Raw genomic sequence first — 15,732 nt, 5'->3', positions numbered from 1 at the left:
TATGCTGTGTAAACACATAATTTAATTTACATTGCCTGTTATTATTTATATATTTCCCAGATTATTGAGGCTACATTTTTTGATTCTTAAGTGTTACAGCACCAAAACTTCAACAACAAATAGTATGATACAGAAGAGCAGTTTGAAACACAGTTTTCAAATTTACAGAGTTCTAATGTGGCAAAACTGCGACTCAATATAAAAAGAATTTCTGGATTATCACTTTCTTTCACCAACTCAAATTACCAGAAGTCCAGAAGAATTAATGTTTTCAGAAAACTAAACATGATCATGTTAAAGGTATTTTTATTCAAAAGATCAAAACTAGGCAACACTAATGACTAGATGTTGGTACCAGATTGCTCATTCCTTCCTGAACTCTGAGGTATGCATTCTCAAAAGCCTTTTGCTGGAGCTTCAGGGGAAGAGGTCTTGACATTCCAGAAGAGTCTCTCTGTTTCACATCTTGAAACAAACTTCAAAAAAACAAAGAACAATAATTATTTGCATAACACTACAGAATTACTGTATGTTGTGCATATCAGTAAGATTCTGATTTTCTGAATACAATTATTTTTTGTCTTAATTGCCTTGTATAGATTTTTCTTTATTTTCTTATAGAGCAGTTTCTCTCTCACATCACAGAATAATTGAAATGCAGACAAAGTCTGAACACTTCAACAAAATTTGGTAGGCTTTTATATTCTGTCAAGATTGCAGTTCCAGGAGTATCAAAAAGAGCAGTTCTGCAGTAGCAGAAGTGACATCCAGTTAACTGAAATTAAGCATTATCCTTGCAAACAGAAAAAATATCTACATTATCACCTGGTAATTGACTTTGCAGCAAGAATGCGAACTTGATGGTGACTGTCTGCAAGGAAATGTGGGAAAGCATCACTCACAGGTAGATCTTCATTTTTCACATTAAGGATTGCCCACTTGCAATGAGGATCAACCTGAAGAAAATTAATATAGTGATTTAAAATGCACAGAAGATACACTGCAATATGTAAAAGATCTTTAGACACTGTTTAAAAGTACATCTTGAATAACTGTTCAGTATGCTAATGAATGTCAGAAAATCTGGGATTACCTCAAGCAGGGCTTTCATGCAGTTTAAAAGGGCCACTCTTACCGACGCTGTGCATTTCCCTCCTTGAGATAAATGCCTAAAACAAGAAATACTCGATTAACAGAAAAAGTTGCCCACAATTTTGAGAAACAGTCTAGCAAGTTAGTTTCCACTGCTCCCAGTTCACTCTTTTGTGCTCCGTGAGCATGTTTGGGAGGATTTGACATTTTTATTGGCAATTGATATTCTTTTTGGGTTGCTGAAGTTACCCCTTGGCACAATAACTTATGCAATTCAGCACAGAATGAGTCTTTGTTTACACACAGCAGTGTAGCGTTTATTATTCTGGTATTATCTTATGCATTAAGTTTTTGCTGCAAATATAGCATGACACAGAAAAATCTGAGAAGTGAAATGCTGCATAAAGATTCCACAGTACCCACAAACAGCAAGATACACAACAGCACTACAGTCTTTTTACAGACAGCAAAGATAAAAACTTAAAATCAAAAATGTTATGCCTGCATTAAGTAACATACCAAAAGGCTCCAACCACTGTCAAAAACTGTCCTTTGGCATGCCCTGCCTCTTCAGCATATTCATCAAACTGGGCCAACCCTACTGCCATGGGCAGCAAACTATTTAGGATTACTTTACAAACTTCTTGATCTCGACGATACGAAGAACACACGGTACTGTAAAGAAAGAAAGAAAAAAATATCTTGAAAAAGCCAGCAAATCCCCTGAAATAGATGTAAAACAGGCTGAAATAGTTTCATTCTTACGAAATAGGCTTAAGAAGCATATCGACATCGGCTGCAGGCAAGACGTGTTCTTCAGTAGGGAGCTCCTTCAAGAGGATCAAGTACTGTGGAATAAAAAACCAAATGGAATAAAAACCCCAAACAAAACCAAAATGGAAAACAGTACTTAGAAAAACAGACAAAAAGAAAAATTAGGAAACTTTTTTGTTAAGTCTTACACAAAACCATGCAGGAAGACACTTATCATCTGTGTGTCAGTCTGGTCACTTTTCATGCAAACATGCAGTAATACAGATCATTTAACTTTCAGTTCTGGCAGTAAAAAATATCTCCTTTGTAAACTATGCCACAGATATTATTCTACTACAGAGACTATTTCTAGTTCTTTAACAAACATTTAATTATAAAGGCAAGATGTATTTTTCTCAACTCTTCATTTTCTGGCTTACAAATTCGAACTGCTGTTTTCCTGAGTACAACACACTTCAAAAACACCAAACGTAGCCATTTCAAGTCTTCCCAGGGGACTGATGATGGAGAAAGATAACGTGTAATCGAGAAGACAATGCAAATTTAATAAGAGTACAATTACAGAAGTGGGACTGCTGTGCAAACCCCTCATACTCACCATGTGCAGATGCAGTGGCTTAGTGCTGCCAAAGGCACTGCTGTCAGTCAGCGCCAAGAGCCTCCTCCGAATATCAGAGGCTCGGAAGCTCAGTGTCTGAGCTCGGGCTGCAGTTACACAAATACATAAGAACCTCACAATTTCAAGCAGAAGTAAATCCTGCTTTGTCAACTGTTCTTCAGCTAGTGGGCTCAAAGCACCTGGAAATAAGATTTTCACGTAAGAAATGCTTCTCCAAGGACAACAGAAGAGGTGGTAACATCTTAGGTCTTCACAAAACTAATATAAGTTTTCAATAGAGTACAAGCAACCTTTATGTTCATTTGTTATGGAGTAGTTAGGGCATTTTAAGTCAGAATTTAAAAAAAATGGTAACATCAGTACTTGTAGCTCCTAACAGGAATAAACAGGTAAGACACATGCTCCTGTCCCTCTGATGATCCAGATACAGTGTCAAGAATTATTAATCAGAAGAAAAGTCCTATTTAAGGACTATTTTTAAGAGAATGAAGCAAAATCTAATGAGAGACAAGTATTCTACACGCACATTTTCTAGTCTTTTCTTTGCCGAAACTTCTGTCTGACTCTGAAAAAGATAGTGTTTCCTCTTGCATTATCTGATTTATAAAATTAAAAATAAACTACTCCTCTCTAAATGAGCTTGAACGCTTCATTAACATCTTTAAAATACTGATGAAAATTATTATTGCTTAGAAAGTACCTGGTTCAACCACTACCTGCTTCAATTGTTAATAAAGTAGTAAAATTTCGTACCTCAGTATCTTTCAAGCAAAGAGATATTTGCAAAAACAAGCTTTTGGAAGTAGTTAGGAGGTAGAGAAGACTTACCTGTTACAATCTGCATGTCACCAGATTCATTTGTATCACTGATGTCAGTCACTGAATGATCATCAAACAAATCATCAGATGCCGAGTTATCTACTTCCATTATACTCTCCTCAGGATCATTCCTGAGATCCACTTCTCCCAGTACACTTGGCTTTCCTGTAACTGTCATCTGACAAAAATACCACAGCTTTTTAAATTTGGCTCTTAGGGACAAAAGAAACACCACAGACATAGCACAAGGAGAGACACTGCAGTTTTCCAGTGAACTGGAACAGGTAAAGACAGTAAGGGTGACACAGAATTGATGGATTTGATTCTTTGTGATAAACCTGTTTTCCATATATTGTCTGAATTATTCTCTTTAGCATAGAAGCTTCCTCAGACAGATACTGGTCTCTGCATTTTAGATTCTGCCAAGGACAGTGTTAGTTTTTAAAACAGGTCTTTCTGTAAGACTCACCAACTTCTCAACTACAGAGAGAAATGAAAAGGAGTCAAGTGACTTTCTGAAAGCAAATTAATTACTACTTTCCCTACCGGATGACAAATTAACAAACGGCAAAACCCCCAGCTCTTCCTCATCTGAAGATCAGGAATTTGCCTACAGCACTATGTGCCAAAGAGAAGTTTCAAGAATTGTGCTAAACACAGTGATGTGCCACACTTACACTTTTCCCAGTGGGAAAGGAGTAATTTACAGTTATATTTAATACCCACATAATAAAAACCAAAAAACCCCACTCCTTTAAAAGTGTATTAATTTTAATTATCATGTGGTATAGAATTCTTCTGTACATAATTCTATGTAGCAAAGTATTAAAAACATGAAAAACAACATAAATTTGTTTTGATCAGATGTTATCCACCTGCTCTTCTTTTTACCCTAAGCCTGTGTTCAAATGCTAAATAGAAATGTTTCTGGTTAGGAATGCTCTATAAAACTCAATGTATTTCAATTTACTTTTTTCAGTAATACGTACTTACCAGATTCATGCAAATATCTATCAGATCATTCATAAATTTTGATGTTAACAAACGCAGAAATATATTAGACAGCATCTTATTAGCACTGTTCTGTAAGGAAGCAAGATGTACAGATAGGTTAATTATTTTTTTTCAGGAATTAAAGGTATAATACTCAATTTCCTGATCTCATTAATGAAGAAAGAAATTTAAACTCCTTTATAAACTTTACCTTGGTACAATTGCACAAACATTTTGTACACTGCATTATCAAAGTCCTCAGTGTGTTGATCTGGGTATCTTCATTTAGCTTGTTTTTAGACTGGGAAATGCTTTCTCCGGCATAATGAATGAGAGACTAGTAAAAATGCAACACGGTTAGAAAACCCCAGTGAAATGCCCTTACACATTGGCACCTATACAGGACACACATAAAGACAAAAGGAAATGGTTCTCATTCATACAGCTTTGATATTCACAGTATGCATCAATGAATCCACTTTTTTCCTCCGATTTTTGTTGTGCTCATTCTGCTCAAAAAGTGACAAAACCATGGCTTAGACATGCTCGAAACACTAATATTTTCATCACAAAAGAAAAATACAGCATATCTCCATGAAGTGTAAGTTTTGGGTTTCTATATTTAAGCAAAGAACTATCTCAGATAGTACTACCAATAGAAAATAATAGCAATCGCTGTCGTCATACTGATTTGAACCATCAAATTGTCTTAAATTCCTGATTAGAAGACCTATAAATGAAAAGACTTGTTATCCTCTAATTAGTCCTTTGTCTGCATGTCCATGACTTCAATTTATTTTTGAAAGCTGTGACTCAGAAACATATCAATATTTAGAATAATCTCCACTTCAGGACTCATGCGTTGGTGTACTGACAGAATTTCAGCGGCTCCTCTCTTTCAGCAGTAACATATTTAAACCTCTCTAAGCTGCCTTTTCTGAGGAGATACCTGTGCTCTGAAAATGTGTCAATACAAACAGAATTTTATGAATTAATTTATATTCCATGCTTTATTTAATTTTTAATAGGTCCCAAATGCATTACTGCTTACCTTAGCATTCTGGAACAATGCTGACTTACAGGCATCCTCCTCTTTAAAAATACCAGTGTAGCAATAGCAACCCAGAACACCAACCAAGAGATTGGCACATCGGACAAGGTGCTCAGCAGCAACAACCTTAGACTAAATTAAAACAAATACACAGTATAAATACCAGCAGCTCATCACCACAAAATACAGAATCCACGCACTTTGCCTTAGAAATAGATTGTTTGGGAGCACAAATGTAAGGACCTTACCTTAGGACCGCAACTGCTTAAAAGCTTTTCTGACATTGCTAAAAGGCAGTTCTCCAGTGTTTCCCTAAGATTTTGGTTGATGGCAAGTCTTGAACCAGTCACATTCTTATCTGCAACATTTACTGCAAAGTTAGCGAAAATATCCATTTCATCAAATGTAGTCTGCAGGTACAGCTCTTCAACATCAGAAAAATTGTTTTCTTCTTTCCCTTGCACATGTTGGTCACTTGAAGAAAAGACACAGTTTTTACTTTAGCAGCCTGTATACAACATACAAGTCTTAAAAACTATTATTTAAATACAGTAAATTTACAAAAACAAAATAAAGTATTTTTATCTTTTTGTACTTCCAAACCCTGGCTGATCTTTATTTTGTGACTTGACTTTCACTGTGGAATGGACAATAGCATCCTAACTCCAACTGAACTGTAAGGAAACGTGAAGTCTGTACACAGATCACACCTTCTCCTGCAGTTATGGAGCAGCATCTGCTTTGTGCTAGGGTCCCTGATCTCAGCCTATTTGACACAGCTGGAGCAGAAATCCACAAAGGTCCTGAAACTAGTATTTTTAACTTCCAGTAGGTAAGTCTTATCTTGCATCAGAACAAGTTACACACATTTTAGTCTTATTAAGAGGAAACTGGATATAGTCCAAAGCATTGGTGATGTAGCAGCATTCCTAGCTTAGGTACCTATAATGATTAATTTAAAAACATACCATTTAGCATCATTTTGGAAAAAGATCATGGAGGCTCTGCAGTTCTTCACTGTAAGGCTCACAAGAATTTTTTCTAATACAAGATGAGGAAAATCACTGTAAAAAAGAAAAAGTTTTTGTATTTTCTTGCAATCAGACAAGCTTTTGGGATTACTGAAGCACACCCAAATGTTAACCAATTAACAATGTATTTTCAAAGAAATTCAAGTTTTCAGTGAAGATTTCTAATGCATAGGTCACATACCTGCTATGATATGGACATATAACCAAATTAAATCCCATGCTGAATGACATGCTATAGGAAGCTCAAAACCCCTACAGACTGCTTAAGCTTTAATATAACAGAATTCTGAATTAACAGAATACATTTTTCCCTGCAGAATTTTCTTCTGTTACAGGGTGAGCTTACATGCAAAATTATGCCACAAAAACTTTACCTGCAGAGCACAGGAGGCAACTCTGCACATTCTTCTATTTCTTCTTCCAAATAGCTGGACAGGAGCCATTTCATTATTGCCTCTCTTAACACAAAACCCAGATTTCTTTCGGAACTATTCTGGTCCATTCCTATGTCCAAATTTTCTGGCACTGAATAGGCAGACATCACTAATGATAAACAACATACAGCAGCACTGCAACAAAAATGGAACAGGGGATTTGTGAGAAACCATGTGGCATTTGTTGGTCAGCACTCTAAAGCAAAGTCACCATTTCTGCACGTACAGAACGCATCAAGTACATAAGCAAGTTACAAGCATGCATATAGGTCAGCTCCTTCATTATAATCTTTGCATGGTCATTTTTCTTGGCTATTACAGACATTTCCTACCTATCATAAAGACTTTGTCAAAGTATTTATTTCAGAATAAAAATTCAGAAGAAAACGTATTTCTTAACTTCAAAATAATCAACATTTCTCCCTGTAGTCAGATCTTTAAATTTTTAGTCCATTTTAAATTTTAGTATATTCTAAATGTGAAGATGCTTGCCTCTTCTGCCTCTGCTTTCAGTCTCATTATGTATTTATGATAATTTCAAATGCTTAGAACACAAATGTGGGCAGTTCTTAAACAGAAATACAGTCACAACAAAAATAATAATATTGAGTAACACAGTTTGGTTGCACAGTAAAGAGGAATGTCAATCAGACACAAGAGACTATCCTTGATTCTATTTTACCTTGAAGGTTTGCATGCAGCTCCTGAAAATACCTTCCAGAGCTCTTTATCTGTTACAACAAGGTTCCCTTGAATCATAGCTCCAAGCAGCCCAAAGCTCTCCCCTTCAATCTGCTGAAGGCTTACGCTGCGAATGGTGAGAGTCCAGATCTTTGCCCAGGTTCTCTGGAGCTCCAGCTTGTGGGTGCTTTTCAAGTCAGTTTTCTGGGTTTGACACAAAGCTACCTCAGTGAGACACTTCAGCACGTACGGGGTCCTTTCTCCTCGGCGCTGCTGAGGCAGTAACTGGTGAAGCACATTGAGTAAAGCAGGCAGCTCACTGCTAGGAAGACTCATGGGATACTTGGATATTAGCTGACTTGTAATCTGTAACCTTGAAAACACAAAGTGAAGCAATTTATACCAAACATACAGAAATATGCATTTTCAGAAGTACATGAACAAACAAACAAAGCCTTCTTCAACTGCCATTTCTCATTTATACTTTCCAGTGTTGTCATCCTGGTTTTTCTGAGTTTTTTTAAAGCCTTCTACTTGCTCATAAGATGGAGTCAGTTTCTTTAGTTTCTGCAAAATATTAGGAGCAGTTTTCGCTTTTCTCATGCATGGGAACATAAACATACCTTTTGTTTTCTTTCCCTGTCCTTTATTTACATACTTCTAGCCTGAAAATATTGTAATTGACAGCTGGTCTAGCCAGCGAGATAGAAGGGTAATAACCCCAGAAGCCAATCCACAACCAGACACACAAATGTATAAAAATGTAAGATAATAAACCAGGCTGCTCTCTCTCTCTCTTAGGGAGCAACTCTGCACCGCAGACCTCTTGTCTCCATGTTATTGCTTTGTGTGCTGTGATCAGACAGTATTGAGCTGATTTCTTTACTATTAAAAGTTAAAGATTGGTTATTTCTACCATTTTCACTTGTAAAGACTGCTCATCTGGCCTACCACTAACAATTTCTTACAGTTCAGAGGTCCCTCGTGGCAAACAAAATACTCCACAATCAAAGTCCAAGGTAAGAAGCCAGGCCTTGGAACAGTTTTCAGGACAGGTATTATAGAAAACTGTGTGAACTAGTCCAAAATGGCCAAACTCTCAGTGGTTGCTGTACTATGACACAGCCAGCTTAAAGCAACTTTCCAAATGCTCTGACAATCTAAGTCCACTGTATATAACTACAGCGTGTCCAGACACCCAGCTTAAATGCACAAAACATTCAGGAGAATGTTAAATGTAAAAAGATGCCCGAAGTGATACTTTCTTCATGCAAAGATGTTATTACCAAGGTATGACATCAAAATCCTTCTGGGATCTTTGCACGTTGTCTCGAATGACGCCCCAGCCAAGCTCAATCCTCCTGCGCTTGCTTGGCACCGCGCCCTCGCTGGACTCTCTTTGTGAAACAGCATACGACTGGGTAATTTCAAGGACTTTGGTATCCTCTGTAAAAACCTTCCATAAAGAGAAATTGAAAAGTATGCAAATGAGAAAAAAGAAGAGCAGCAGTACTTACAAGAAAACGGAAATGCTTATAGCCTAACAAGAAACATTAGTGAAATACAGTATAAAACATTCCTGAACTGTACAGAATTAACAAAACACAACAGAACACAGACAAAAGGTACGAATACTTCAAACATACAGCTAAGTAATTATACAGTCAATCTTATACTCAAATAAAAATGTTACCTGATGACAAATATCAGCCATTAACTCAATTAAATTTTCCTTTATAGCAATATTACGTGAGCCCGAAGAATACTTCCCTCTGCTACTGATGAGATTTATTTCATTCACCAGCAGATCATACAGGTTATGTAAGATGCTTTGCCACTTCGTTAAGTCATATGCACCTGTGCAATTAAAAGATAGCATATATCACCCACTTGATACGGTATGTAAACCTACCCAGACAATGCAAACTACAGCCAAAATCTGAGTAACGCACACAAAGTTCAACAAGTGCAGGCCTGAAAAGCAAATTCTGTAATGGAGAATGAGTTAAGTAAAAAAGGGGAAAAGCTAATAGAGAACTTAATCAGCATATAGAAGTAATAGGAGTAGGAATTAAGTTTCTAATAAACAATTCTTCATCTGCCTGCAAAGAATACAGTTAAAGGTAGTGGACAGACTTGTACAAAGTATAAAAAACCCCATTATGCTAGAACTAAAATAGGCCATGACAAACAAATGTAATTGCTGAGTTATATTCTCTGAGAAGTTTTATAGTGTAAGTCAGACTTAACTGACAGTAGTAATTTCTGGGTTTAAATAGACCTGGTAAGACACCAATACATGTGGCCATCTAAACTCAATCTAAATTATTATTTCCTTCCCCTAAAGACTTTGTATTTTCATTTAGCAATTAAAATTGCCTCTTGATTAAAAGATGCCCCAACCCTTAAAAGACTTAACACAATTAATATGCTCTTAGTGGATACAATTTGAAAACTCCTTTTCACTTGCACTCAATATTAACCCATAGCATAAAACTACTGACAGATTAATGTTTCCAAGACTCAGTATCAAAATTCAGAGTTGGCACAGTAATTTAAACAATCACATGCAGCAATTTAAAAAAAAAAAAAAAAAAGCTTTTTATTGTACCTGTTCCCTGAGTTTTTGCACCCTTTGGATGATGAATACGAACTTGGAGACGAAATAACTCAATTATTGATTCTTTCAGGGAATCCTTTGGCCTATACTGAGTCCATACGTAAAGCACCGTAGGCAAAATTTCCTCCCCTACTTTGCAAATCTGTATGCGACAGTTGACAGCAAACGTGTTGCAGAAGATATTCATTGCTCCAACAATATGATCCAGGCCTGCAGTATTCTTCTCCTGCCTGCAACACAAACCTAACACTCGAACTTCCAGAAGAAATAATCTTATTTATTTTCGTAAGTATTGTTTAAATATAAATACTAGCAAGTAACAACATTCAGAATAGTATTTGGTTAACAAATGCAGGGGTTATTAGTATTTTAGAGAAGTTCCTTAATTGACATTCAAAGACAGAAGCAAATATATCTGAAGAAGTATTACCTGTTATTACTCAAGTCCTACCCCAAATACTTAAAATAAGTTATTTTCTAGCATACAAAAGGAGCACTTGCAACATACCTCGCAGACTGCATTGCTTTTGAAAAGAAGACAAGCATGTCAGAACACAACCCATCAGTTTGGAAGCAATATCCTTTTGTAAGTGTGTGAATTATTCTAGCCAATAAGACTCTATTAATGTTCCCAGAAGGTCTGAGGTATAAATCGCCATACAGGGTCAACAACTCTGCAAATGTATTAAAAAAAAAATACAGATAAGTATAAACATACATATTACAGAGGATTACATTAAAAAGACTTGACAAAAAATACTGCATTACAGATACAGAGACCACGACTCTGTGGTCAGTGGCTGGAACCCATGTTCTTACTTTTAACAGCAACAGATCCCTGATTTTATAAATTAAAAAACCCTGACTTCGCTAATTTACCCCAAGAGTTATAAGCAAGCATTAAGGTGAAATCACTAGAAAAGGTTATAGTAACTTTTACAAAAATTATATACCCCTCCTTTAATAAAAGCAACTTGCTTCACTTAATGGATTAAAGCCTGACTTCCTTTAGATTTATGGCCTTCAGTCCTGCCTCACCTCAGTAACTAAATTCCACTGTGTCCTTCATGACCTGATGTCAACATTTCCTCTGTCACACGTCTCAGTTTTGCCCATAGGCAGACTCAGCTAGCTTCCACGCTCCTAAAGAAATGAACCACTACACAGCAACCCCCACTGGCTCCCCATGCCTGTGCTCTCTTCCAGGGACCTGTGCACACCATGCACCCATAACCTGACTGTACAGAAGGACTTATGCTTCAGCAAGCAATAGACAAACAGTACACAGAAAGGAGAAAAAAAAAAAAATCAATTAATCTTTGTACCTTTGTTTATTTCAAGTGTAAGCCCATCAAGGCTGACACTGCTTCACACCATATTTTGTGTACTACCTCACACAACAGGGCATCAAACAAGTTAAAAAGCATCTAAAACGTGCTTCTATAAAAGAAAAAGACATTTCTAAGTAGGCTCAAAAATGTTACCTGACCACTGCTGCTGGGATATCTCACACCAGTATTTCCTTACTGACAGGATATCCTTCAGGAGTATACTACTACAGTCAGAACCATAAGCAGCACAACTTGTCGGATCTCTTATAATTTCCATGACATAAATCAGAAGCTCCTGACATTTCAGCCTGGGTCCTCCTATATGAAAAAACATAAGACTATTTAACTAACCCAAATTCTACCAAATAAATCTGTAATTAATTGTTTGTAAATGTTACTTGATTAAAAAACCAAAACAACAAAACCACAAAACTTACAACTCTGAGACAATTCTATTAGGAAATATTTTGTTAAACTGTTTCTAAAATATAAATTACCAGTGGGAGGACATACCAGTTATAGACACATTGAGTAATTAGAAAAAGGCACTGTGAAGATCAAAAAGGGCAGATTAAGAGCACCAATGACCGTTTCACATTAAGGTATTTAAATAGCAAGCAGCTGGCATCAAATAAGAGGAACCCTACATTGGTAACAAATTCAAAGTAAAAATTCCAAGTTGAAAGCTAAGTACCAAACCAAACCAGTATCTCTACATGATAATCCATATTACTGACTTTTATTAGCACATCTGATGAAATATTTGACCAAGCTTCCAACTTCTTGTATCTTTTTCTGTCTGGTAGTTTGGGTTGAAGCAGATGCATTTGGTTTTGTCAACTGCAGGTTTTTAAGTTCTTTCTGGAAATATTTCTGCAAGACACTTCAAAAATAAAAGAGAGATGAACCAAGGATTTGCTGATTTATGACTAAAGTAAAATAGGAAAATGTTATTTTAGCCTAAAATGCCAGCTCCTGCTCTTCTCACAATTCTAATTATCAAAGACTAAAACCAACTGAAATATACTACAGTCCAAGCATGATGAAAATAGTCTATAAAAGGAAATGAAAGTTTTAAAGATAACCCAAAAGCAACTTTGAGTAGGAATCAAACTTTCCTTTAAACTATGCACAATACTAAACACACAATTTATAATTAAGAAAAAAAAACATTGCTAAATTATGCTGCAACATTATAAAGCAAAATAATAAGTAGTACTTATCATTGCTTTTATGGAGAAAGCCTTCAAGTCCTATTCCTTATCATTCAAAGTTAATATATGAATTATATTTTAGATTTATGAATAAATTAAACTTTTCACTGTATTTGTCACTGTAATTGTTATAGATTTTCTGACCTGTTATTTGAATTCAGTTTAGAGGCTCTACTTTTGTATTCCTCCTGTGTATTTCTAATATATTACTGTCTCTAAAGCAACATATAAAACTTGTCAAGTACTTTTCACAAAAGTTTTGGTACACCTGTGAAACAAAAACTACTCCAATGCTGTCCAGTTAAAAAACATAATGGGAAGCTGACAGGACACCATTCAATGAAAAGTAATAATTTATACGAACTTTTACCACGAAATTTAGCACTGGTTGAAACTGCTGTAAGAACTTATCACGCTCATGCTTAGGCCAATCTTAAAGTACACCTGAAGCAGATTGTACCAAAGATTAGCCTCTACAAACATGCCACAGTTCCTCTACTGCCTCTTGAGGAATTCAGCAACACAAGAAACTTCAACAAAGCTGACTGCAACCCACATAACAACTATACATTGAAAATCAAAAGCAAAGAATACTTTACCATAAAAGAAAGTAACTATTATTTTTGCAAGGAGAAGCATCTACCCAATTAATGATGAGTTTCCCAGCAGTTTTCTGTAAGTGGTAAGTGCGGCACTTTTGGCCACTTTAAACTTACTTACTTTGGAAACTAAGGTAAGTAATTACTTGTTTATAAGCTGACAAGAAGTCTAAATCAATATATAGAAAAATAAACATTAAAATATGCCTAACAAGCAAAAGAATGATGTCCTATTTAAGAAAATTGTGACCATTCACAAACAAAACCAAGAAACTACCTAAATACAGCATCCCAGTTGAGTTGCTTTCCTTCTTTAGGATCAGAGTTCCGATCCAGCTGGAGAACTGTTTCAGGATCACGGAGAAGTCGCTTGAAATTTTCAATTTCCTTCTGAAAATGTATTAAAAGAAAAATATTTCTTTATGATTCCCTTCATTGCTATTTGAGGTACATCACCCAAAAGAAAACTTGTTACCCTTCGCTCCACAGCTTTCTCATTTTCAAGGCGACGACAACAAACGAGCAGATTGTGTAATGCAAGACTCATGGTTCAGCTTAAAGAAGAGTCATTTATACCTGCACACAGAAGAAATGGATAGAACAGGAATTACTGAACACACAGCCAAGTAAAAAAAAAAAAAAAAAAAAAAAAAAAAAAAAAAAAAAAAGGATTGCAGTACACTGAAAGTCCAGTATCAAACAGAACCATGATATTCAACGTTCCACTGAAAAGCTCATTTGTGGCTGGGTCAATCTTATTGGTTGCAAAACTGAAGCAGTTTCATGTCAAGAATGTAATCTGTTCCTACAGGCAACAGTCACAGAATAACTGCAGAGAACCCCTTCACATAACTGACTTCTTCCCTTTTCCCTTTCTGTAAATGCTGAGTAGAGCTGGGCACACAACTGGGAGTGCAATTACAGTAAGAATGACAGAGCTAAATACATTCTGGCAAGCAACACTAACTTTCAGTAGCTCTCTTAACCTGATGCTGCCAGGAGAAGGCAGCACTTGGACAATGGCCTCTCACATCGTACATTTTCATAGGTATGCACTATTTATTGACAAATCCTTGGGGACTCAACATGTCAAAGGATGATTAAGTATCAGTCATATGAAAATACAACTTTTTCCTTCTGTGATCACTTGAAATTACTCATTTTCTTCTTTGACAGATGTTGGAATTAGCTAGACCTTGCACTACACAAAATTATGATGCTGCAGATCACAACCACGACATTCCATTTAACTTCCATGCTTCTACTGTTACACCCTTAAAGCAGACCCAAGAGAAACCCTGTTTGGAAGACAGATTACACAAGTTGGAAGTGACTCCAAATATATGCTGCTGCTGTAATAAGTAAGAGAGAACAAGCATCCACAACGTACAGCACTGCATATTGAGTGCTTACATGAGAATATAAAAAAAGCCATTCAAATAAGTAACTTTAAATATCTACAGTCTTAGACTGCATTTACTTCCTTTGGCTTCAACCAAGATCAGGCTGGGGCTAAGTATGAGCAGAGATTTGGTGACTGACAGATATGCATGAAAAAGAAACCATTTTAAGTGCGAAGGCTGCTTGTACTGTAAAATTGCACTTATTTAAATTAAGCGTTCCTTTACTAACTTCAAGAACAATGGAATATCCTGAGTTGGAAGGGACACACGAGGATATCGGAAGTCCAACTCCTGGCCCTGCGCGGGACACAAGGATCACACTATGTGCCTGAAAATGCTGTCAAAGAGCTCTCGCACCCTGGTAGGTTGGTGCTGTGAGCTCTTCCCTGCGGAGCCTGTGCCAATGCTCAACCACTCTTCGTCCCTCTGGTGGTTGAGCACTGGAACAAGAAACAACCCAACCCAGGACACTTGCTGCTTTTGCCGGAAACGAAACAGAAAGAAACCTCTTAAACACAGCGGCTTCTGAAGTGCTTGATCGAAAACTGTAGCGGTTTCTGAAGTGCTTGATCGAAACACGGGTAGTCTGCTGTAGGGCCTGGGCATCCACGCACTACTTCTCTTACGGATTACACAGTTTTCCAACGACCACATGCCGGCCGCCTTTACCCGCTACACAGACTACAGCCGGGAAGCGCAGGGAGTACCATGAATGGCGGAGAGGGCAGCTGGCCGAGGCGCTGCGCGGTGCCCCGGCAGGGGCGTTCACGCCGCGCCGAGCAGCAGCTCCGGCCCCCGGCAGCGCCGGGCCGCCGCCCCCCGCGCCGGCGCCTGCGGCCCGCGAGCCGCCCCTCAGCACCCGCAGCCGGGGCAGCGGCAGCCCCGCCCGGATCCAGACCCGGCCCCGGCCCGGCCCCGGCCCCGGCCCCAGCCCTGGCCCGGCCCCTCACCTCGGCCGGGGCTCACGCAGCCCCGCTCCCGGCGGAGCGGAGCGGGGCTCACGTGTGGAAGCAGCGGCTGCGGGAGGACCTGGAAGCGGATGAGCGGCCGCGGCGGGTTCCGGCGGAAGGG

The 15,732-nt window shown here is 37.7% G+C and overlaps 1 protein-coding gene across 3 annotated transcripts in view; it reads right to left on the bottom strand.

Moving 5' to 3' along the window:
• The window catches only part of ATM (ATM serine/threonine kinase), a 55,400-nt gene extending 39,700 nt beyond the window's left edge, over window positions 1–15,700 (bottom strand). For 2 of the 3 annotated variants that reach the window (XM_040090519.2, XM_040090531.2), the window contains exons 1-23: window positions 15,612–15,700; window positions 13,734–13,834; window positions 13,536–13,648; window positions 12,183–12,328; window positions 11,599–11,763; window positions 10,623–10,788; window positions 10,106–10,344; window positions 9,188–9,351; window positions 8,781–8,950; window positions 7,496–7,867; window positions 6,754–6,948; window positions 6,317–6,412; window positions 5,597–5,822; window positions 5,349–5,480; window positions 4,509–4,634; window positions 4,298–4,387; window positions 3,314–3,482; window positions 2,465–2,664; window positions 1,858–1,940; window positions 1,612–1,767; window positions 1,094–1,169; window positions 826–956; window positions 356–476 (exon numbers count right to left, since the gene is read on the bottom strand). In XM_040090519.2, coding sequence (XP_039946453.1) covers window positions 356–476; window positions 826–956; window positions 1,094–1,169; window positions 1,612–1,767; window positions 1,858–1,940; window positions 2,465–2,664; window positions 3,314–3,482; window positions 4,298–4,387; window positions 4,509–4,634; window positions 5,349–5,480; window positions 5,597–5,822; window positions 6,317–6,412; window positions 6,754–6,948; window positions 7,496–7,867; window positions 8,781–8,950; window positions 9,188–9,351; window positions 10,106–10,344; window positions 10,623–10,788; window positions 11,599–11,763; window positions 12,183–12,328; window positions 13,536–13,648; window positions 13,734–13,805 — 3,408 coding nt within the window. In that variant the 5' untranslated portion in view covers window positions 13,806–13,834; window positions 15,612–15,700. Of the gene's footprint in view, window positions 1–355; window positions 477–825; window positions 957–1,093; window positions 1,170–1,611; window positions 1,768–1,857; window positions 1,941–2,464; window positions 2,665–3,313; window positions 3,483–4,297; window positions 4,388–4,508; window positions 4,635–5,348; window positions 5,481–5,596; window positions 5,823–6,316; window positions 6,413–6,753; window positions 6,949–7,495; window positions 7,868–8,780; window positions 8,951–9,187; window positions 9,352–10,105; window positions 10,358–10,622; window positions 10,789–11,598; window positions 11,764–12,182; window positions 12,329–13,535; window positions 13,649–13,733; window positions 13,835–15,611 lie in introns of those variants that run through there. The other variant, XM_040090540.2, reaches the window with a different exon arrangement.
• Window positions 15,701–15,732: the final 32 nt, after the last annotated feature.

The sequence above is a fragment of the Hirundo rustica genome, chromosome 2 (genome assembly GCF_015227805.2).
Source record: "Hirundo rustica isolate bHirRus1 chromosome 2, bHirRus1.pri.v3, whole genome shotgun sequence".
NCBI classification, from domain to species: Eukaryota; Metazoa; Chordata; class Aves; order Passeriformes; family Hirundinidae; genus Hirundo; species Hirundo rustica.
This window is presented reverse-complemented; position numbering and strand designations above follow the sequence as displayed.